This window comes from Malus domestica, chromosome 03 (assembly GCF_042453785.1).
Source record: "Malus domestica chromosome 03, GDT2T_hap1".
Lineage (NCBI taxonomy): Eukaryota > Viridiplantae > Streptophyta > Magnoliopsida > Rosales > Rosaceae > Malus > Malus domestica.
The window spans coordinates 5638779-5661954 of NC_091663.1; the positions used below are offsets into that span (position 1 = coordinate 5638779).

The following is a 23176-nucleotide window of genomic DNA, read 5'->3' on the forward strand; positions in this document are numbered from 1 at the left end:
CGTGTCGGGATGTAATTAGTTGTGCAAATTTTAGATAGGATCAAGTCTTTCTTGAGGTGGATGTTGAAATAACACCTACCCTTTACAAATTTCCCAACAACCGTGATGAGTAAAGGGTTTTTTCATGTCCTCCATATACAATTCCTCCGCTTGGTGTACGTAGACAATACAATTACGAAAATTAAAGGAAATTTATTTTTGAAATTAAATGTAATATAATTAAATATTTAAAATAACTTGTGAAAACACTTATTTCGTAGTAGTTTCGGAGTTCGGGGGAGTGATGCCTCCATAGAACTCGTAGTACTTTTTCGACGTACGAGTCCAAACACCCCACTTGTTTAAGAACTACTCTTGACACTATCTTCCGAGACCCATCTATAGGCCCTGCAAAGAGCTTCATCTTCTTTTCGGGTCCAAGCCTTTCCTTTCATTGCAGATGTGGCCATTTGAAAATTATTCAAAAAATTGAATGAAAGATTACTGGAAGAGGTAAAATAGTATGGAATGGTGAAAAGGATGCGAGAAATGGTGTAGGAATGACATAGGTATTTATAGGAAGAAAAAAAATTAGCATTTTTTTTTAAATTCGTCCAAAAAAAAAATTCAAATTCCAATGGTAATCTGACGTCAACTAGCCGTTGGCTGTCAAGTGGGCTGGGCTGCAGGGCTGGTTGGCTGGCTGGAAATGACCAACCCGCTGGCCCGATTTTGGTTTTTTAGCCTAGTGGGGCCCATAAACCCTTTGGCCTAGCCCTCAGTTTGAGACGGGTTACGTGTCATTTAAAACTATTTTTAACCCCATGGCCCTTTGACTGAGTCGGTTGGAGATGGCCTAACCTCCTAAATTGTTCTCCTTTTTCTTCAAAATCTCATGTTCATCTATGTTTTGAATCATCAATGCGTAAATGTCGTGATGGGTTCTAACATGCTTGATTTCATCAAGAATGTCCTTAATTCATGTGATGTGGAATTTAGGTGTAAAACTATGTGTGTTGTATGCGAATGCGGATTTATGGTTTGAAAGGTTAATCAATACAAATGCATTACCTCACTGGTGTAACTCTAAGAAAGAATGGTGCGATGTGAGCTACATCATGAACTATTCTTGACGAATAGCCTATGGCGAGGCGTTAAGAAGATAAGTTTCTAATGAACGCGTCTATATATGTGTAGACGGCGGCGTGTATGCAAGATGAGCCTCTGTTAGGCGTAGAGAAATAATGCGTATGATAGTTGTAGAGAAGATGAACAGTAGTCCTGGTAGGGAGAGTAAGCCTATCAAATCGAGAATCTAGGATAAGATATCCAATCTTCTTACGATTATGATTGCGTTATCTAATATCTAAGATATCCTAATTTGACTTGAATTAGGGTTTTCTTACTTAGGAGACAAGTAACATCTTCAATGCGTAGTATGTCAGACTAAGGACTACGCTCATGGGTTACGAGTATTCCGGTCCCTCTTGCCACCCGAGATGCCACATGTTATAAGCCCAGAAAATCATATTCCCACATCCTGTATGTTATAGGGACCATTTTTTATTTTGTCCATACACAAAGAAACATCCATATATAGTTGGCATATTTATTTCACGAAAAAGGAAGAACATTCATAAAGGAATACAATTATGAAAATAGGGAAATGATATGCTTGGCATATTTATTTCACGAACAACAACCGCAGCAGGATATCTTCACCATTATCCAAGGAAACATTTGAACCAGCTTGCTGAGAGTTTTGGGTGCCTCTTAAGTCCATCATTGTAATCTATATAGACGAAACCAAATCGTAAGGTGTATCCAGAAGCCCATTCAAAATTGTCCAGCAATGACCATGCAAAGTATCCCTTCACATTTACACCATCACTGCACAAAAAAGGCGAATTTCAAATGTAAGTATGTCTAGTGTAGTGATAAGTAAAAGATATAAGTTAAACCTTATTTAACTTTTAAAAAGAACTTACTTGATTGCTTTTCGAAGATAGTCGAGGTGGTGGTAGTGGTAATCAATTCTGTGGGTATCATTGAGGGATTGCGGAAGTGACAATGTGGGATCATCGAACTCGTCAAGGCCTGCAATATAATTAATTTTTTATTTGATGTTTTTAATTGACGAAGAGGCGAAGAATTATAGATTCATCATTTCATTCCTATCGATTCAACAGATTGCTAAATGTTTGAGAGTTCCCATCTAGTTTTATATGTAGATCACGTATAGATGTCAACTGCATTTTACACCATATACATGTGAAGCATTAATTATTTAGTTAATTAAGGTTTAAAAATAATTACCGTTCTCAGTAATGTAAATGAGCGGATTATTATATTTGTGCTTTGCGTAGAGTAAAATCTCTCGAATGCCTTTTGGATAAATAACTAGCCAGCTTGAAGCAGCCTGCAACCCCAATTTATGAAGGTAAGTTAACTAAATGAAAATCAATTACTCTTTGAATGCAAATAGTTTAGCTAATTGTTCGATGCGTACCGGAGGACCAATGGGGACTCCATTAAGCTCGGCTGCCACAACATTTAGGAATATGAGATTTTAAATATTGTGATGAACTTAAATTACTCAAATTAAATAATTGGTTTCTCATTTTGTACTCACTTGATTCAAAAACGCGAGCATCGGTCAGGAAGCTTGCATTTGCAGAATTATTATGAGGTTGATCGCTTGAATAGTGAGTAGTATAATAATTCATTCCAACAAAATCAAATGACCCTTTTATTAACTTGGATTCTTCTTGTGTAAATTTAGGTAATCTTTCTTTAACAAGAACTTGCATACTGTGCGGATATTGGCCGCTTGTCAATGGCTCCATAAACCTACATAATCATTGAAATTTCATCAATAAATTTTGTATTATTATCATATAAATGAACACTTAATTGGGTTGATATATAAGTTTGGAATTAATAAACTTGCCATCCAAACATAAAATCCAAAGATCGATTCGCAGCATTCCGATGACGCGTTGCGTTAGAAACCGGCACAAACCAATTTGTCGCTAATGTTATTCCTATCACGCCTTCTTGAGATGCCTGCACATCACCAACCAAACTTGATTAGTTACGGTATGAAAAAAGGTAAATTAACCCTATCTCATTAATTTAATATTACAACATTGAGTATTAATATGACCTGATATTTAGTCTTGTACACTTTAACAGCATGTGCATGAGCGAGGAGGAAGTGGTGTGCTACTATATAGGGTTCGGTAGCCGAATCACCGCCGGTGCAGTTTAAGTTCTGCCAAGCAGAACATCGCCCGGGTGCTAATTCTCCTGATGCATAGCCAAAAGTAATAAAAGTATATGGCTCATTTAGTGTGATCCAATGCTTTACCCGATCGCCAAATAACTTAAAGCAAAGTTCTGCGTAGTCCCGAAAATGATTGCTGCAACATGGAAAATTAAAAATCAGTTGCATGCTGATTTTGAAGGTTTACGCATTATAGCAATATACATTTGAATATCTAAACGATCAATCGTCAAGAAGATAAAGAATTATTATTAATTAGAGAATCAAAGTCTACTACTTACACAATTTGACGGTTTAAGAAACCACCATATTCTTCTTCTAAGGCTTGAGGAAGATCCCAATGAAAGATTGTCGCATATGGCGTTACACCTGTGCATTATCAATAAAAGCAACACGCTTGATTATATAACATGTAACTCTTAAATGTATATATGTACATGTGTGTGTGTGTGTGTGTGTATTTGTAAGGTGGGATGATATATGAGATTAAGCAGTTGCATCACCTTTGTTTAGGAGTTCATTGATGAGATTGTTGTAGTATTGTACTCCTTCCTTGTTCACACCCCCACTTAGCTTTCCATCTAATTATATAATTAAAATTAAGAACATAAGCAAATACATTGGAAAGGGGAACAAAATAGGTTAAACTACATATATTATTGGTTATATTACTCAGAGCAAACATCATGCATGGACACACTACTTCGTCCCAACTAATTAATGCGAATGCGGATGATCAACTTACTTGGTAACAATCTGGACCATGAGATAGAGAACCTATAAGCATCCAATCCCATATCCTTCATAATCTTTACATCTTCCTATATAGAATAACGCAATATGTATTATAAGAAAATGCCTCATCTTCAACCTCCTTAATTTTCTTAAGGCCGTAAATTCTTTAATTCTCCTTATACTATTGAATAATTCAGGACTGGAGAACAAAGTTAATGATATTTTTGAACCTTATAGCGGTGGTATTGATCATCAGCCACGTCCCCATTGCTTCCATCAATGACTTTTTCTGCAATTAACCATGTAAAATTTTCATTATCTTCATAAACCTCATGGTTTAGGCCTCGTCCCCCATCAATGTCTAACCCTTGTAAAGGTTAAGAATAAATCTGTATTAATCAAGGTTCAATTCAATCTGGCACCGGTGTAGGTACCTGGATACTGGTGGGTGAAGTTATCCCATATGCTTGGTCCTTTACCACCTTCATCCCATGCACCTTCATACTGAAATTAATTTACACATATAAGGGTACAAAATGAGCATGTTAGTATTTTCCTGCATGTATGTTAATAGGTCTGACATTAAATAAAAACCCTAACAACTTATTAAGTGCAGAAACACAAACTTGGTAAGATGCTGAAGCTGAACCAAATACAAAGCCTGATGGAAAACTGCTTCTGTTCAGGGAAGCACTGCTATAACGACTAGGTATAACAGCAGTAGTTTTACCATCTCCCGCTGCAAAGCCAGTTAGTAGTAGCACACCCAACAGCAGTGACTGTAACCTCATTGCCATTGCTAATTAGAGCTTTTGGTGAACGGGAATGGTTGTGGCCTTCCTCGCATGGCGTTTATATAGAGAAAGTATGTACGAGGAAAACATGTAACCCTTAATATTTAATTAAGAACGTGGATCAATACAGATAATAAATAATTAGTAAAAGTATAGATTGTAAATAAGTACCAAAAGTCTTCGATATCAATTGGCTAGACACCTTCGCAACATTATAAATAATTTAGAATATCACGAGAATATAGCCCTATATAATCTAATCGTGATAAGGTCATGACTTGCAGAGTTGCATTAAGTTGCCCTACATAATCTAATCGTGATAAGGTCATGACTTACATTAAGTTGGGAACGTGCACATAGCGTACGTGAAACTTAATATCTTGGAGATTTCAATGAACAGATTATGGTGAGGTGAAAATTTTATTAGGGATGGGGTAAAAAAAGCAGGGGGTGAAAGTCTATTTCTTCACGTTTTTCCTTCAAACCTATTGAAATGTGTAACAAGTTAAGAGGTATTGTACATACAAAAACGAATTAAGTACTTGTTTGTGGGAACTGGATATACTGGTTTGTTCATATTAATGTTGTTCCATATTTTGTAATTATTTTAGAGTTAGATATGTTTAATTCCAGCTTGGAATTTGACAATTTGTTAAGGAAATTCAGCTGGTCTCAGTAGGTCGTACCCAGTGCACAAGGCTCCCGCTTTACGCAGGATCTGGGAGAGGTGAATGTCGGCTAGCCTTACCCCCATTTATGGAGAGGCTGCTCCCAAGTCTCGAACCCGAGACCTACCGCTCATGGACGAAGATATACTGGTTTGTTCATATTAATGTTGTTCCATATTTTGTAATTATTTTAGAGTTAGATATGTTTAATTCCAGCTTGGAATTTGACAATTTGTTAAGGAAATTCAGCTGGTCTCAGTAACATAATAAAAGACTACAAAAGTGTTCTAGAAGGCTGACCACTACACCAAAACTGTCAAAAAGTGGATTGAAATAGAGATGTATCCCTATGCTAGTTTGGAGGGTTCGCGCCTAATCCATTGCTACAGCAAAATTGTCAAAAAAAAAGTAGTTATATTGTAGAAATTGTCAAAAAGTGGATTGAAATAGAGATGTATCCTTATGCTAGTTTGGAGGGTTCACGCCTAATGCATCGCTACAGCAAAATTGTCGAAAAAATTAGTTATATTGTAGTTTTGATAGCAGGCAACGGGAACAAAAAGGTTCCATAGTTCTGGTTCTAGACTTCTAAGAGAGTAATTAGAATATGAGAGTGTAAAGGGTAAAGTTTTAGTTCTAGTTCTGTACTTTCTTGGGACAAAGGTTTTATATACACAAATTCACACATCCATCTTGAATAAAACTTTTTTTTATTTTTTTTTATTTTTAAGAAACGTCTGCGATACAAGAGAATTTTATTGGTAACGAAAGAAAGTTACATCTAGTTAAAAGGGACATAAACTTTACCTCTCAAAATACAAGGAAAAAAAGAAGCTTTAATGAAAAGAACTTGGACCTAACTTTAATTTAACCAAATACTACCATAAACTATTATTTAACCTAATAAACTTAAAATTTAATCTTAATGACAAACTATTCATATACCAGCCCTCCAAACTTGCCCCTAACGGAAAGCCTATTACCTTATTAAATATGAAGGTGATGAAATGGCGTCCACCATCCCCACTTCCATTTTCCACTGCCGTCCACCATCCCACTTTCATTATTCCAACTACCACACGTGCCAAACTAATAAACAAAACCAACTGTCCTTTGTTTCACTATGGGTATGTAGAAAACTTGATTTTTAAAGTGAGCTTTAGATGATTTTTGTTTTTTTAATTCATAAAATATAGCTATTTTTGTATGTTTTTCTAATTCATAGAATATTGCTATTTTTGTATGTAAAAAGATTTCATGGTCCTGCAATTTAATTTCAGTCAAATTGTTTATTTATTTTTCGTTGCTCAACACAGTTTTGATACATTTCTCAACAGTCCTTATTTTTCGTTGCTCAACACAGTTTTGATACATTTCTCAACAATCCTTAGAGATTTGTAATTTGCACTGTAACATGCGCAATACTCTCTTCGGAATCATACGCGCATGTGTGTGTATAAATGATGACAACAAATTTCCTTTTCCTTTTTTTTTTAATACAAGAAGCAAATGTAATTTGTCTTACATCAGAAGTGACCAAAACAGAAGCAAACCATAATAAGCAAGAAGCATATGGTATCGGGTACAAGCTGCAAAGATCATAAGTATCAGGTAAATACAAACTAACAAGAAGCATATGGTATCGGGTACAAGCTGCAAAGATCATAAGTATCAGGTAAATACAAACTAACATATATTAAGATCCACATAACAGAATACTAAGTGATCAAAACACTAAGCATCGGGAGGTACAAACCAAAGTATGACCAAACAAACTGATCGAATCATCACCAAATCGGAAAATTCATTCATACCAGATGTGGAATAATTATTAAGTACACTCGTAAACATTTATTTAAAAAAAACAAAAACAAAAACAAAAAATTATGATAATTCTTGTTTCCACAAAGATGTTCAACGCTAATATACTATTGTCATTGACGGTATGTAATTAAAACTCCAACGACTCTTTTTGGTTACAAAAGGCTCTAACTAATTCATTCCCCTCTTTATCCGGGTAAACTTAAAATTTAATCTTAATGACAAACTATTCATATACCAGCCCTCCAAACATAAAAGCTCGCGACCAAACTAAAAGCTCAACACAATAATTTTTTTTTTCAAACTTGCCCCTAACGGAAAGCCTATTACCTTATTAAATATGAAGATGATGAAATGGCGTCCACCATCCCCACTTCCATTTTTCACTGCCGTCCACCATCCCACTTTCATTATTCCAACCACCACATGTGCCAAACTAATAAACAAAACCAACTGTCCTTTGTTTCACTATGGGTATGTAGAAAACTTGATTTTTAAAGTGAGCTTTAGAAGATTTTTGTTTTTTTAATTCATAAAATATAGCTATTTTTGTATGTTTTTCTAATTCATAGAATATTGCTATTTTTGTATGTAAAAAGATTTGATGGTCCTGCAATTTAATTGCTGTCAAATTGTTTATTTATTTTTTGTTGCTCAACACAGTTTTGATACGTTTCTCAACAGTCCTTATGTCAATTTTTTTTTTCCAGACACTGCTCCTGACGGAAGAATCCCAAAAGGGCCATGAATACAAAAAGGGAAAAACGTATTTATCAAAGTATTATATGTTTTTCAAACCCACAAAAAAAACACCATAAATTTACATGAGAGAGAGGAGAGAGAACAGAGAAGAGGGGACTAAAAATTTCATGAAGTTGAATTCAACCAGTTATAGATAGCCAAATCAAAAGTAATCCATATATAGATTATACTATTAAATAGCAGTATATAAGACTACCATTTTTTGGAGAAAGACGTGCGATCAATCAAGATTCAAGATTGTGTTATTTTGTCAAAACTTTGTCTTTATTTTGTTCATGTTCAAAAATAATCTGAGTTATTTTAGTTTAATTTCTGAAATAGTACGGGGTTATTTTGGTTCAGTTTCAGAAATAGCGTGGGTTATTTTGCTGTAGTTCCCGAAATAGCGTGGATTATTTTTGTTCAGTTTAAAATATTTTGTGGGTTATATTGTTGTAGTTATAAAAATCGTGCATTTTGTTCCCTTCAAGAAATAGTGTGGGTTATTTTGGTTCAGTTTTCAGAAATAGTGTGTAATTTTGCTGTAGTTCCAAAAATAGTACGAGTTATTTTGGTTTAGTTTTAGCTGTTGGTTATTTTGCTTTAGTTTTAGAAATAGTGTTTATTTTGTTCCCTTCCACAAATACTATTATGGCTCAATTTCAGAAATAGTATGCGACACACCCCGACCCGAAATGTCCACTAGGACTCCGAATCGAGCTGTGCTGGCCGACACCTGGAAGGTGACGAAGCCATAAAGTGTAGTGATGTGGAAGATGTGAATAAATTTAAACCTAAAAGTGCCTAAATACAGAGTGAGCTGTGAGCGGGAATGAACCCAATTCACACGTGATGACATAGCATAAGTACAGTACAGTAAAATAGAGTGAGAATTATACCATCGATGGTAATCGTCTACACCAAGATTTGCCAATAATCCTCGTCGGTACGAAACTTTGCTACTAGAACCTGGGGGGGCGAAAAACAAAAGGGTGAGTGGGCAAAAACAAAACTTTAGAAAACACAATTCTCTTTTCTGAAAGTAATAACCCCTCACTGTAAAACTCGTATAATTTCCCAGAAAATAATAACATGTAGGTACATAAGGATAATGCTTAGAAACAGTGAAAACAGAGGTATGCCAGGTCAAGATGTTCAACCATAAAATGTGTAAGCCAGGTGATACGAATCAATGTAAAATAGTATGCCAGCCGGAGTCACCTAATGTGACATGTACGGCGGAATCTATAGCTCGTCAAGTATGCCTGCACACGAGTCCGAACCACCTATTGTAGTCTGTACGACAAGGCTGGTGTAGATAAGTACGCTCAAGTGCTACGATCACGTGAAGGCTGTGCAAACAATCGCGGGTCACCTACGAGTAGAAACCACATATTATGGTCTGTACGACAGGGTTGTGCACCAAACTTGGATCCAAGGTGAGCGTGCGGTGCAAGAGGTGAACATAACGTGAAAGATGTGCCCTGGCCACGGGCGGGAGCACTAACATCGGGGTGCAGGATAATGAGCTCTAAATGCATCTACGTATAATCACAACAATACATTTCACTATCATCAATATATGTCACTTGAAGCTTACCTGAGCGTCCGCAACGTCAAACAACAACATGCATATATATATTCTAATGCATATTCTAAAATGTAATGCAATTGACATGGCATTTAAAATCGTAAATCCATTTAAAACATTTCTGGGAAAATGTAGAGCATATATACGTATATAGAAAACCAAAAGCCCACTCACCTAGAGTTCGCGCTACAACTCCCTTGCACCAATATCAAGGTGTCACGAACAATCGTCATCTAGAACAATTATCAAATACCGTCTCAGAATTCTTATCGATAGAACACGTAACTTAATAAAACACATCCCCAAGGACATTCTAAAATGATTCGAACCCCATTGACCAAAAGTCAACTGTCGGTCAATGGTCGACGGTAGGGTCCGCAAGCCTACGTAACTCGATCCGGAAGATCCGTACCTCGGATTTTCGATCCGTAACTTCCAAAGATCTACATTATACTTCTAGAACATCCTACTAAAGTTTCATTATGATCCAACGGTTGGATCTTCGCCAATTGCAAATTCAAGTGGCGGTCAACGTTTTAATTTACAAACTTACAAATGTAATTTGGGGAGATCCATACGTCGGATTCCCAATCTGTAAGTTCCTAAGGTCCTCAAATATTACGAATAATAAGCTATTAAAGTTTAGTAACGATCCAACAGTTAGATCGTCGATTCTTATAATGACCAAGTAACGGACCTTAGCGAAATTGTACCAAAACAATGGAATTTCATTAATCGGACATCAGGAATTGGGTATGAAGTTTAGCCTAGGAAGGTCAGGGGATACCTCGACCCACGCGCCTCCGTATCCGACCGTCGACCGCCCCAACTTGCCGAAAAAATCAACTATTTCTAAAAATTCTCAAACTTCATAGAAATTAAGATCTCAGTGAGTAAAGCGGGTCTTATACCTGTGGCCAAGTCCAATTTGGCCAGGAAAAGCTTCAAATCGCCAAGAACTCGTCGGAACCCTAGAATTTTGGTGTCCTTATCCGATCAACCCGCAACACCACGGCCCCTAAAACTGTTTGGGCTTTGTTCCTGACCTCCAGAGAAGTGTTTTAGAAATAGGTGGATCGTCGCGTAGTACCCACGAAGCCGTGCGTCGGCCTTCACGAAATTGGAACTATTTATACTATATTTAGGGCCTCGTATTTAGACCTCGTATAAACACTCGGAGGAATTAAATGTAATTATGTAACTAAGGAAGGGGCAAATATGTAATTAGGGGAGGAGCCCTTATTCTATAAAAGGGCCTTTTCACCCTCACAAACCCTAAGTATCTCCTATCTAGAGCAAAGCTCTCACACTCTCTCCCTCACAAATACTCTCAGATAAATACAATCAGTGTGGACGTAGCCCAAACCTTGGGGTGAACCACCATACATCTTGTGTTATTTACTTTTCTTGCAAATTCACGGTCGGATTTACGTTGTTCCAAGACATCCGATTTTGTGCATCAACAGGAACCAAAACTCTCTGTTTTTGGGTTGAAATGGTGGATGGGAGGCCACATGAGTGATTTTCAAGTGATGGATGGTGGTGATCAACGAGAAAAATGGCAGAAATTTGCCAGATTTGGAATCGGGTTGAAACTGGGTTGCGCACGAGTTGAAAGGGAAGGGTTCATGATCCCGTGCCTCTCACTCTTCTCTCTTTTCTTCCCTTCTCTTCCTCCCATTGGTCCACTAACCTCCTCCATTATGTACCATATATTGGGCCTCAACTGGGCCTCATGAAAAATACTTGGGGGACTTAGCCCATCACTTATGTATTGATGAGCGAGCCTTTATTTTATAAAAGGGACTCCCTCACCGTCATTGGAGAGCATCAACTCTAGCACCTTATTCATGTATTGAGGAGCGAGCCATTATTTTATAAAAGGGACTCCCTCACCACCATTAGAGAGTATCGCCGCCTACTGAGCAACCGTCTCGCCGCGAGCATCAACTCTAGCCCATCATTTATGTATTGAGGAACGAGCCCTTATTCTATAAAAGGGACTCCCTCACCGTCATTAGAAAGCATCAACTCTAGCACATTTTGCATGTATTGAGGAACGAGCCCTTATTTTATAAAAGGGACTCCCTCACCATCATTAGAGAGCATCAACTCTAGCCTATCATTCATGTATTGAGGAGCGAGCCCTTATTCTATAAAAGGGACTCCCTCACCTTCAAACGCCGCAAGCTGAGCCAACCAAGGAAACATAAGTCACGAGCCGAGCAACCGAGCAACGTGTGCTACTTCAAGTTGAGCGTCATTTCAGATTGAGCACTGCCTCATATCGAGCATCAGTTCAAGACAGCATCCAGTTACTTCGGCCCACATATGGACCGAATTTCAAGTTTCTAGCCAAAAGACTCTCTTGACTGAAGACTTGGGGGACTACAGTTTATATCATATTTAGGGCATCGTATTTAGACCTCGTATAAATACTCAGGGGACTAAAATGTAATTATGTAATAAAGGAAGAGGCAAAGATGTAATTAGGGGATAAGCCCTTATTCTATAAAAAGGCCTCTTCACCCTCACAAACCCTAAGTCTCTCCTATCTAGAGCAAAGCTCTCACACTCTCTCCCTCACAAATACTCTCAGATAAATACAATCAGTGTGGACGTATCCCAAACCTTGGGGTGAACCACGATACATCTTGTGTTATTTACTTTTCTTGCAGATTCACGGTCGGATTTACGTTGTTCCAAGACATCGGGTTTTGTGCATCAACATTTGACGCCATCTGTGAGAATCGACACGAAAAGTTATGTCGGTTCTCTTTCATTTTTTTCACCTCCACCGTGAATCTGCAAAATCTGCAAAAATCCAACAACCCAAAGCTTTCCCCGAAAAACCCAGAAACATAAAGATCCAAATCTCAAACACTCCTCACAAGCCCACAGGGAAGATAAAGGTCGTTGTTTTTTTTTTTTTTTTGGGTTTTGGGTTCGTATTCAGGACACCATTAGTCAAACCAACAACACTTCCTACACTATCTTGCCGGGAGAAGACCCATCCGTCGTCGTCCCTCCACCGACCCATCGGAGACCCTTAAAGGGTTTTGTCGTGATATTCTCCTCCGTCATATTTCTCTTGTCATTGGTCACATTAGTTATCCACCAAGGACCGGGGGCGCCGCCAAAAACAGTGATAGGACAACCAGATCACCACCACCAATACCGGCAAGCTTCAACCAGTTCAGAGACGAGGTCGTTTTCAGTGCTTAGAGGAAAATTAGAAAGAGTATCGGCCAAATCGTACCCTCATTTTTCAGAGAAAGCTTCATATAATTGGACAAATGCCATGCTTTCTTGGCAAAGAACTGCATCCCATTTCCAGCCAAAAAAAAATTGGATAATGATCAGAATGAGGAAAGCAAAACCAATTACAAAATACGCACTGCTCTTTGCTACTACAAGGTCACAGGAAGAAACAGAATGGTACTGCTAATGCGGGGTGCTGCGCTACCGTCGCCGCCGCCATCGAGGGCGTTCTCTCTCTCCTTCTTTCAGTTGTCCCACTGGCGTTTGATCTTCCTTAATGAAGCATACCGCCATGATTTGATCCCTAACTCTGCCGGCATTAATCAGACCCCCACAGCTAGAATGGCGTGGTTCAGTGGGAAAGTGTTTTTGGGGAACTTTCCCGATCTCGCCGGGGCCGTGAAAAAGCTCCAGGAGAGCATTAAGAACATCGAGAAAAATTTTGATAGCGCCCTTGGGTTCGAAGACAGAGAGAAAGCCAAATCCGGCAATGAAGCTTTAGGATTATGGCCTTCATCTACGAATTAGATTATGTCCTTTCTGGAGCAACAAGATCAGGAAAGTAATGTTGAATCATCAGAGAAAGCCGGGTCTTCTGAGCTTCCACCTAAGGTTGACAAATCACCTGGGGGAAACTGAATCTCTACAGCTCACATCTACAGTTGAGGAGAACAAAGGGGCCAAAGCTGAAACTTTGAAACAGTAGTATTGTGGGGACGACGATGCCGCCTACACTGAGGGAAACGACATCGCAGCGGTTGGCGACGGCGATGAGGATGTCGAGTTCGTAGCAGTTGACGCTCCACACCCATTGCTGTGAAATGCACAACCCAAATCAAAGACGGTTCCGGTTCTGCTCCGCTGCTGCCGGGTTCCCTTCTTTCCTTCCCAAAGAGGTCAAAGATATCAAAGACCTGTTTGTCCAAGAACTTTTCGAGAGAAACCCTCTGCCTTTTTTTTGGGAAGGAGAATATGGGGTGGTGGATATTTTCTATGCTGCTGCAAAGAGCAAGAATGTTGAGTTTTTCAGGCTGCTTTTTTTACTTTGTGGTTTCGCCAAGGTTCATCTCTCTCTCTGAACCCCAGAGTGCTTACTGCTAGAATGCTTATTGGCCACTAAGAAAAACTGTGGGAATTCCATTGCCAGCAATTGCAGTGGAGAAGTAGGAACACCCTCAGTGCCACCGCCATGCCACATTCTCCAGCTGTTTCGCAGCTCCTGAGAATAATAGAGAAACTGCGTTTTTGGAAAGTGCCAAAAGGAAAAGCAACGAAGAAGATAAGTTTTCTTCAAATTCATATCCTGTTACTGGAAACCACATCATCACATTATCACATGCATCTTGTGATATTTTATTCCTATCTTTAATAATTCCAACCCAAAACTACATTGTATATAAATAAAGGGGGGACAGGGTATCATGGTTCTGGTACAAAGTAAGAGATCTTAAAGTTTGCTACAGCAAGAAAAACTCGTGCTTTCTCAAATCAGGGATACTACCCTGCAGAATGCCCATCCTCTTCACCGACAGACAAAAAAGTTTATACTTTGGGTCTCTGCTCACAGTTTCACTACTAGAGCAATGAAAGACGAACAGAATAATAAAAGCAGAAAGCATGGCTACCCACTACTCAATCAATCTCGGAGATAATTGCAGAAAGCGAAGAAAAGAAGAAAAGCAAAAGATCTTCCTATTATTATGAGTCATTCTGTCTGCCAGATGAAAAGACAGAGAGAGTGCAGCAGAAAAACACAAACAAAAGCAAGGAATAAACACCCACCCCACCAGAGTGATGTGGTTTACTTTCCTTATTCTTGAATGATGTAATTTATCTTTCTTATCTCTCGGAGACATCAGTATAAACCCCAACAGAGGGTAGTAAAAAAAAAAACGGCAAATCCCAAAAAAAAAAAATGCGCTGGAATGTTGTGTAAATGGTGAAGGCCTATAAGCCCAAAATTGCTCCAACCAGGCGATCAAAAGTAAGCCCAATACTCCACGATTATTCGGCAACCTACCGCTATTACCACCAACCAGGTGACCAAAAGTACGCCCAGTACTCCAAAAATTATTCGGCAACCTGCCGCTATTACCACCAACCAGGTGATGAAATGTACAACCCGTACATTAATATCATTTGGCAACTAGCCATTCATGCCACCAACCAGGTGATGAAATGTACAACCCGTACTCTCCTTCATGCCACCAACCAGGTGATCAAAAGTACGCCTAGTACTTCAAAACATACATGAGCATTACTCATGTCATTCATACATAAACATTCATGAGCATCACTTATGACAATCATACATAAACATTCATGACCATCTTTCATGTCAACATTCATGAGCATCACTCATGTTAATATTCATGAGTATCACTCATGACAACATCCATGAGCATCACTCATGTCAATCAACATAAACATTCATGAGCATCACTCAAGTCAAACAGCTTCAAAAGCTTCATTTACAGAGCTGTAGCTTCAAAAGCTTCATTTACAGAGCTCTAGCTTCAAAGCTTCACTTGCAAAGCTTCACCTACAAAGCTTCAGTGCATGGTATAGAAATACCGCATCCGAACAACCGCCACTTCGGCCATACATGGATTTCGAGTGCCACGTGTCGGGATGTAATTAGTTGTGCAAATTTTAGATAGGATCAAGTCTTTCTTGAGGTGGATGTTGAAATAACACCTACCCTTTACAAATTTCCCAACAACCGTGATGAGTAAAGGGTTTTTTCATGTCCTCCATATACAATTCCTCCGCTTGGTGTACGTAGACAATACAATTACGAAAATTAAAGGAAATTTATTTTTGAAATTAAATGTAATATAATTAAATATTTAAAATAACTTGTGAAAACACTTATTTCGTAGTAGTTTCAGAGTTCGGGGGAGTGATGCCTCCATAGAACTCGTAGTACTTTTTCGACGTACGAGTCCAAACACCCCACTTGTTTAAGAACTACTCTTGACACTATCTTCCGAGACCCATCTATAGGCCCTGCAAAGAGCTTCATCTTCTTTTAGGGTCCAAGCCTTTCCTTTCATTGCAGATGTGGCCATTTGAAAATTATTCAAAAAATTGAATGAAAGATTACTGGAAGAGGTAAAATAGTATGGAATGGTGAAAAGGATGCGAGAAATGGTGTAGGAATGACATAGGTATTTATAGGAAGAAAAAAAATTAGCATTTTTTTTTAAATTCGTCCAAAAAAAAAATTCAAATTCCAATGGTAATCTGACGTCAACTAGCCGTTGGCTGTCAAGTGGGCTGGGCTGCAGGGCTGGTTGGCTGGCTGGAAATGACCAACCCGCTGGCCCGATTTTGGTTTTTTAGCCTAGTGGGGCCCATAAACCCTTTGGCCTAGCCCTCAGTTTGAGACGGGTTACGTGTCATTTAAAACTATTTTTAACCCCATGGCCCTTTGACTGAGTCGGTTGGAGATGGCCTAACCTCCTAAATTGTTCTCCTTTTTCTTCAAAATCTCATGTTCATCTATGTTTTGAATCATCAATGCGTAAATGTCGTGATGGGTTCTAACATGCTTGATTTCATCAAGAATGTCCTTAATTCATGTGATGTGGAATTTAGGTGTAAAACTATGTGTGTTGTATGCGAATGCGGATTTATGGTTTGAAAGGTTAATCAATACAAATGCATTACCTCACTGGTGTAACTCTAAGAAAGAATGGTGCGATGTGAGCTACATCATGAACTATTCTTGACGAATAGCCTATGGCGAGGCGTTAAGAAGATAAGTTTCTAATGAACGCGTCTATATATGTGTAGACGGCGGCGTGTATGCAAGATGAGCCTCTGTTAGGCGTAGAGAAATAATGCGTATGATAGTTGTAGAGAAGATGAACAGTAGTCCTGGTAGGGAGAGTAAGCCTATCAAATCGAGAATCTAGGATAAGATATCCAATCTTCTTACGATTATGATTGCGTTATCTAATATCTAAGATATCCTAATTTGACTTGAATTAGGGTTTTCTTACTTAGGAGACAAGTAACATCTTCAATGCGTAGTATGTCAGACTAAGGACTACGCTCATGGGTTACGAGTATTCCGGTCCCTCTTGCCACCCGAGATGCCACAGGTTATAAGCCCAGAAAATCATATTCCCACATCCTGTATGTTATAGGGACCATTTTTTATTTTGTCCATACACAAAGAAACATCCATATATAGTTGGCATATTTATTTCACGAAAAAGGAAGAACATTCATAAAGGAATACAATTATGAAAATAGGGAAATGATATGCTTGGCATATTTATTTCACGAACAACAACCGCAGCAGGATATCTTCACCATTATCCAAGGAAACATTTGAACCAGCTTGCTGAGAGTTTTGGGTGCCTCTTAAGTCCATCATTGTAATCTATATAGACGAAACCAAATCGTAAGGTGTATCCAGAAGCCCATTCAAAATTGTCCAGCAATGACCATGCAAAGTATCCCTTCACATTTACACCATCACTGCACAAAAAAGGCGAATTTCAAATGTAAGTATGTCTAGTGTAGTGATAAGTAAAAGATATAAGTTAAACCTTATTTAACTTTTAAAAAGAACTTACTTGATTGCTTTTCGAAGATAGTCGAGGTGGTGGTAGTGGTAATCAATTCTGTGGGTATCATTGAGGGATTGCGGAAGTGACAATGTGGGATCATCGAACTCGTCAAGGCCTGCAATATAATTAATTTTTTATTTGATGTTTTTAATTGACGAAGAGGCGAAGAATTATAGATTCATCATTTCATTCCTATCGATTCAACAGATTGCTAAATGTTTGAGAGTTCCCATCTAGTTTTATATGTAGATCACGTATAGATGTCAACTGCATTTTACACCATATACATGTGAAGCATTAATTATTTAGTTAATTAAGGTTTAAAAATAATTACCGTTCTCAGTAATGTAAATGAGCGGATTATTATATTTGTGCTTTGCGTAGAGTAAAATCTCTCGAATGCCTTTTGGATAAATAACTAGCCAGCTTGAAGCAGCCTGCAACCCCAATTTATGAAGGTAAGTTAACTAAATGAAAATCAATTACTCTTTGAATGCAAATAGTTTAGCTAATTGTTCGATGCGTACCGGAGGACCAATGGGGACTCCATTAAGCTCGGCTGCCACAACATTTAGGAATATGAGATTTTAAATATTGTGATGAACTTAAATTACTCAAATTAAATAATTGGTTTCTCATTTTGTACTCACTTGATTCAAAAACGCGAGCATCGGTCAGGAAGCTTGCATTTGCAGAATTATTATGAGGTTGATCGCTTGAATAGTGAGTAGTATAATAATTCATTCCAACAAAATCAAATGACCCTTTTATTAACTTGGATTCTTCTTGTGTAAATTTAGGTAATCTTTCTTTAACAAGAACTTGCATACTGTGCGGATATTGGCCGCTTGTCAATGGCTCCATAAACCTACATAATCATTGAAATTTCATCAATAAATTTTGTATTATTATCATATAAATGAACACTTAATTGGGTTGATATATAAGTTTGGAATTAATAAACTTGCCATCCAAACATAAAATCCAAAGATCGATTCGCAGCATTCCGATGACGCGTTGCGTTAGAAACCGGCACAAACCAATTTGTCGCTAATGTTATTCCTATCACGCCTTCTTGAGATGCCTGCACATCACCAACCAAACTTGATTAGTTACGGTATGAAAAAAGGTAAATTAACCCTATCTCATTAATTTAATATTACAACATTGAGTATTAATATGACCTGATATTTAGTCTTGTACACTTTAACAGCATGTGCATGAGCGAGGAGGAAGTGGTGTGCTACTATATAGGGTTCGGTAGCCGAATCACCGCCGGTGCAGTTTAAGTTCTGCCAAGCAGAACATCGCCCGGGTGCTAATTCTCCTGATGCATAGCCAAAAGTAATAAAAGTATATGGCTCATTTAGTGTGATCCAATGCTTTACCCGATCGCCAAATAACTTAAAGCAAAGTTCTGCGTAGTCCCGAAAATGATTGCTGCAACATGGAAAATTAAAAATCAGTTGCATGCTGATTTTGAAGGTTTACGCATTATAGCAATATACATTTGAATATCTAAACGATCAATCGTCAAGAAGATAAAGAATTATTATTAATTAGAGAATCAAAGTCTACTACTTACACAATTTGACGGTTTAAGAAACCACCATATTCTTCTTCTAAGGCTTGAGGAAGATCCCAATGAAAGATTGTCGCATATGGCGTTACACCTGTGCATTATCAATAAAAGCAACACGCTTGATTATATAACATGTAACTCTTAAATGTATATATGTACATGTGTGTGTGTGTGTGTGTGTATTTGTAAGGTGGGATGATATATGAGATTAAGCAGTTGCATCACCTTTGTTTAGGAGTTCATTGATGAGATTGTTGTAGTATTGTACTCCTTCCTTGTTCACACCCCCACTTAGCTTTCCATCTAATTATATAATTAAAATTAAGAACATAAGCAAATACATTGGAAAGGGGAACAAAATAGGTTAAACTACATATATTATTGGTTATATTACTCAGAGCAAACATCATGCATGGACACACTACTTCGTCCCAACTAATTAATGCGAATGCGGATGATCAACTTACTTGGTAACAATCTGGACCATGAGATAGAGAACCTATAAGCATCCAATCCCATATCCTTCATAATCTTTACATCTTCCTATATAGAATAACGCAATATGTATTATAAGAAAATGCCTCATCTTCAACCTCCTTAATTTTCTTAAGGCCGTAAATTCTTTAATTCTCCTTATACTATTGAATAATTCAGGACTGGAGAACAAAGTTAATGATATTTTTGAACCTTATAGCGGTGGTATTGATCATCAGCCACGTCCCCATTGCTTCCATCAATGACTTTTTCTGCAATTAACCATGTAAAATTTTCATTATCTTCATAAACCTCATGGTTTAGGCCTCGTCCCCCATCAATGTCTAACCCTTGTAAAGGTTAAGAATAAATCTGTATTAATCAAGGTTCAATTCAATCTGGCACCGGTGTAGGTACCTGGATACTGGTGGGTGAAGTTATCCCATATGCTTGGTCCTTTACCACCTTCATCCCATGCACCTTCATACTGAAATTAATTTACACATATAAGGGTACAAAATGAGCATGTTAGTATTTTCCTGCATGTATGTTAATAGGTCTGACATTAAATAAAAACCCTAACAACTTATTAAGTGCAGAAACACAAACTTGGTAAGATGCTGAAGCTGAACCAAATACAAAGCCTGATGGAAAACTGCTTCTGTTCAGGGAAGCACTGCTATAACGACTAGGTATAACAGCAGTAGTTTTACCATCTCCCGCTGCAAAGCCAGTTAGTAGTAGCACACCCAACAGCAGTGACTGTAACCTCATTGCCATTGCTAATTAGAGCTTTTGGTGAACGGGAATGGTTGTGGCCTTCCTCGCATGGCGTTTATATAGAGAAAGTATGTACGAGGAAAACATGTAACCCTTAATATTTAATTAAGAACGTGGATCAATACAGATAATAAATAATTAGTAAAAGTATAGATTGTAAATAAGTACCAAAAGTCTTCGATATCAATTGGCTAGACACCTTCGCAACATTATAAATAATTTAGAATATCACGAGAATATAGCCCTATATAATCTAATCGTGATAAGGTCATGACTTGCAGAGTTGCATTAAGTTGCCCTACATAATCTAATCGTGATAAGGTCATGACTTACATTAAGTTGGGAACGTGCACATAGCGTACGTGAAACTTAATATCTTGGAGATTTCAATGAACAGATTATGGTGAGGTGAAAATTTTATTAGGGATGGGGTAAAAAAAGCAGGGGGTGAAAGTCTATTTCTTCACGTTTTTCCTTCAAACCTATTGAAATGTGTAACAAGTTAAGAGGTATTGTACATACAAAAACGAATTAAGTACTTGTTTGTGGGAACTGGATATACTGGTTTGTTCATATTAATGTTGTTCCATATTTTGTAATTATTTTAGAGTTAGATATGTTTAATTCCAGCTTGGAATTTGACAATTTGTTAAGGAAATTCAGCTGGTCTCAGTAACATAATAAAAGACTACAAAAGTGTTCTAGAAGGCTGACCACTACACCAAAACTGTCAAAAAGTGGATTGAAATAGAGATGTATCCCTATGCTAGTTTGGAGGGTTCGCGCCTAATCCATTGCTACAGCAAAATTGTCAAAAAAAAAGTAGTTATATTGTAGAAATTGTCAAAAAGTGGATTGAAATAGAGATGTATCCTTATGCTAGTTTGGAGGGTTCACGCCTAATGCATCGCTACAGCAAAATTGTCGAAAAAATTAGTTATATTGTAGTTTTGATAGCAGGCAACGGGAACAAAAAGGTTCCATAGTTCTGGTTCTAGACTTCTAAGAGAGTAATTAGAATATGAGAGTGTAAAGGGTAAAGTTTTAGTTCTAGTTCTGTACTTTCTTGGGACAAAGGTTTTATATACACAAATTCACACATCCATCTTGAATAAAACTTTTTTTTATTTTTTTTTATTTTTAAGAAACGTCTGCGATACAAGAGAATTTTATTGGTAACGAAAGAAAGTTACATCTAGTTAAAAGGGACATAAACTTTACCTCTCAAAATACAAGGAAAAAAAGAAGCTTTAATGAAAAGAACTTGGACCTAACTTTAATTTAACCAAATACTACCATAAACTATTATTTAACCTAATAAACTTAAAATTTAATCTTAATGACAAACTATTCATATACCAGCCCTCCAAACTTGCCCCTAACGGAAAGCCTATTACCTTATTAAATATGAAGGTGATGAAATGGCGTCCACCATCCCCACTTCCAATTTCCACTGCCGTCCACCATCCCACTTTCATTATTCCAACTACCACACGTGCCAAACTAATAAACAAAACCAACTGTCCTTTGTTTCACTATGGGTATGTAGAAAACTTGATTTTTAAAGTGAGCTTTAGATGATTTTTGTTTTTTTAATTCATAAAATATAGCTATTTTTGTATGTTTTTCTAATTCATAGAATATTGCTATTTTTGTATGTAAAAAGATTTCATGGTCCTGCAATTTAATTTCAGTCAAATTGTTTATTTATTTTTCGTTGCTCAACACAGTTTTGATACATTTCTCAATAGTCCTTATTTTTCGTTGCTCAACACAGTTTTGATACATTTCTCAACAATCCTTAGAGATTTGTAATTTGCACTGTAACATGCGCAATACTCTCTTCGGAATCATACGCGCATGTGTGTGTATAAATGATGACAACAAATTTCCTTTTCCTTTTTTTTTTAATACAAGAAGCAAATGTAATTTGTCTTACATCAGAAGTGACCAAAACAGAAGCAAACCATAATAAGCAAGAAGCATATGGTATCGGGTACAAGCTGCAAAGATCATAAGTATCAGGTAAATACAAACTAACAAGAAGCATATGGTATCGGGTACAAGCTGCAAAGATCATAAGTATCAGGTAAATACAAACTAACATATATTAAGATCCACATAACAGAATACTAAGTGATCAAAACACTAAGCATCGGGAGGTACAAACCAAAGTATGACCAAACAAACTGATCGAATCATCACCAAATCGGAAAATTCATTCATACCAGATGTGGAATAATTATTAAGTACACTCGTAAACATTTATTTAAAAAAAACAAAAACAAAAACAAAAAATTATGATAATTCTTGTTTCCACAAAGATGTTCAACGCTAATATACTATTGTCATTGACGGTATGTAATTAAAACTCCAACGACTCTTTTTGGTTACAAAAGGCTCTAACTAATTCATTCCCCTCTTTATCCGGGTAAACTTAAAATTTAATCTTAATGACAAACTATTCATATACCAGCCCTCCAAACATAAAAGCTCGCGACCAAACTAAAAGCTCAACACAATAATTTTTTTTTTCAAACTTGCCCCTAACGGAAAGCCTATTACCTTATTAAATATGAAGATGATGAAATGGCGTCCACCATCCCCACTTCCATTTTTCACTGCCGTCCACCATCCCACTTTCATTATTCCAACCACCACATGTGCCAAACTAATAAACAAAACCAACTGTCCTTTGTTTCACTATGGGTATGTAGAAAACTTGATTTTTAAAGTGAGCTTTAGAAGATTTTTGTTTTTTTAATTCATAAAATATAGCTATTTTTGTATGTTTTTCTAATTCATAGAATATTGCTATTTTTGTATGTAAAAAGATTTGATGGTCCTGCAATTTAATTGCTGTCAAATTGTTTATTTATTT

The 23176-nt window shown here is 37.3% G+C and overlaps 2 protein-coding genes across 2 annotated transcripts; both read right to left on the bottom strand.

Moving 5' to 3' along the window:
• Positions 1-1568: 1568 nt before the first annotated feature.
• LOC139194038 (beta-glucosidase 13-like) lies at positions 1569-4982 on the bottom strand. Its single transcript, XM_070818187.1, has 13 exons — positions 4627-4982; positions 4435-4504; positions 4231-4289; positions 4011-4086; positions 3769-3846; positions 3547-3634; positions 3146-3401; positions 2930-3045; positions 2612-2829; positions 2489-2520; positions 2296-2398; positions 1968-2076; positions 1569-1869 (listed from the first exon to the last, which is right to left on the bottom strand). Exons 1-13 carry the CDS (start codon positions 4795-4797, stop codon positions 1704-1706), a joined length of 1542 nt encoding a protein of 513 aa, XP_070674288.1. The 5' UTR covers positions 4798-4982; the 3' UTR covers positions 1569-1703.
• A 12084-nt stretch (positions 4983-17066) lies between these two features.
• Positions 17067-20480, bottom strand: LOC139194039 (beta-glucosidase 13-like). The gene is made up of 13 exons (XM_070818188.1): positions 20125-20480; positions 19933-20002; positions 19729-19787; positions 19509-19584; positions 19267-19344; positions 19045-19132; positions 18644-18899; positions 18428-18543; positions 18110-18327; positions 17987-18018; positions 17794-17896; positions 17466-17574; positions 17067-17367 (listed from the first exon to the last, which is right to left on the bottom strand). Exons 1-13 carry the CDS (start codon positions 20293-20295, stop codon positions 17202-17204), a joined length of 1542 nt encoding a protein of 513 aa, XP_070674289.1. The 5' UTR covers positions 20296-20480; the 3' UTR covers positions 17067-17201.
• Positions 20481-23176: the final 2696 nt, after the last annotated feature.

What these genes read in the sequence shown, in the direction of transcription:
- LOC139194038 (XM_070818187.1), bottom strand. Translation starts at nt 4,797, where the DNA reads ATGGCAATGAGGTTACAGTCACTGCTGTTGGGTGTGCTACTACTAACT. An exon ending in TTCTTAAACCGTCAAATTGT is followed by an intron (nt 3,402 to 3,546) that starts GTAAGTAGTAGA and finishes TCCATGTTGCAG; the next exon opens with CAATCATTTTCGGGACTACG. An exon ending in GAGTCCCCATTGGTCCTCCG is followed by an intron (nt 2,399 to 2,488) that starts GTACGCATCGAA and finishes TTGGGGTTGCAG; the next exon opens with GCTGCTTCAAGCTGGCTAGT.
- LOC139194039 (XM_070818188.1), bottom strand. Translation starts at nt 20,295, where the DNA reads ATGGCAATGAGGTTACAGTCACTGCTGTTGGGTGTGCTACTACTAACT. An exon ending in ATGGTCCAGATTGTTACCAA is followed by an intron (nt 19,345 to 19,508) that starts GTAAGTTGATCA and finishes TTATATAATTAG; the next exon opens with ATGGAAAGCTAAGTGGGGGT. An exon ending in TATCTTCGAAAAGCAATCAA is followed by an intron (nt 17,368 to 17,465) that starts GTAAGTTCTTTT and finishes TTTTTTGTGCAG; the next exon opens with TGATGGTGTAAATGTGAAGG.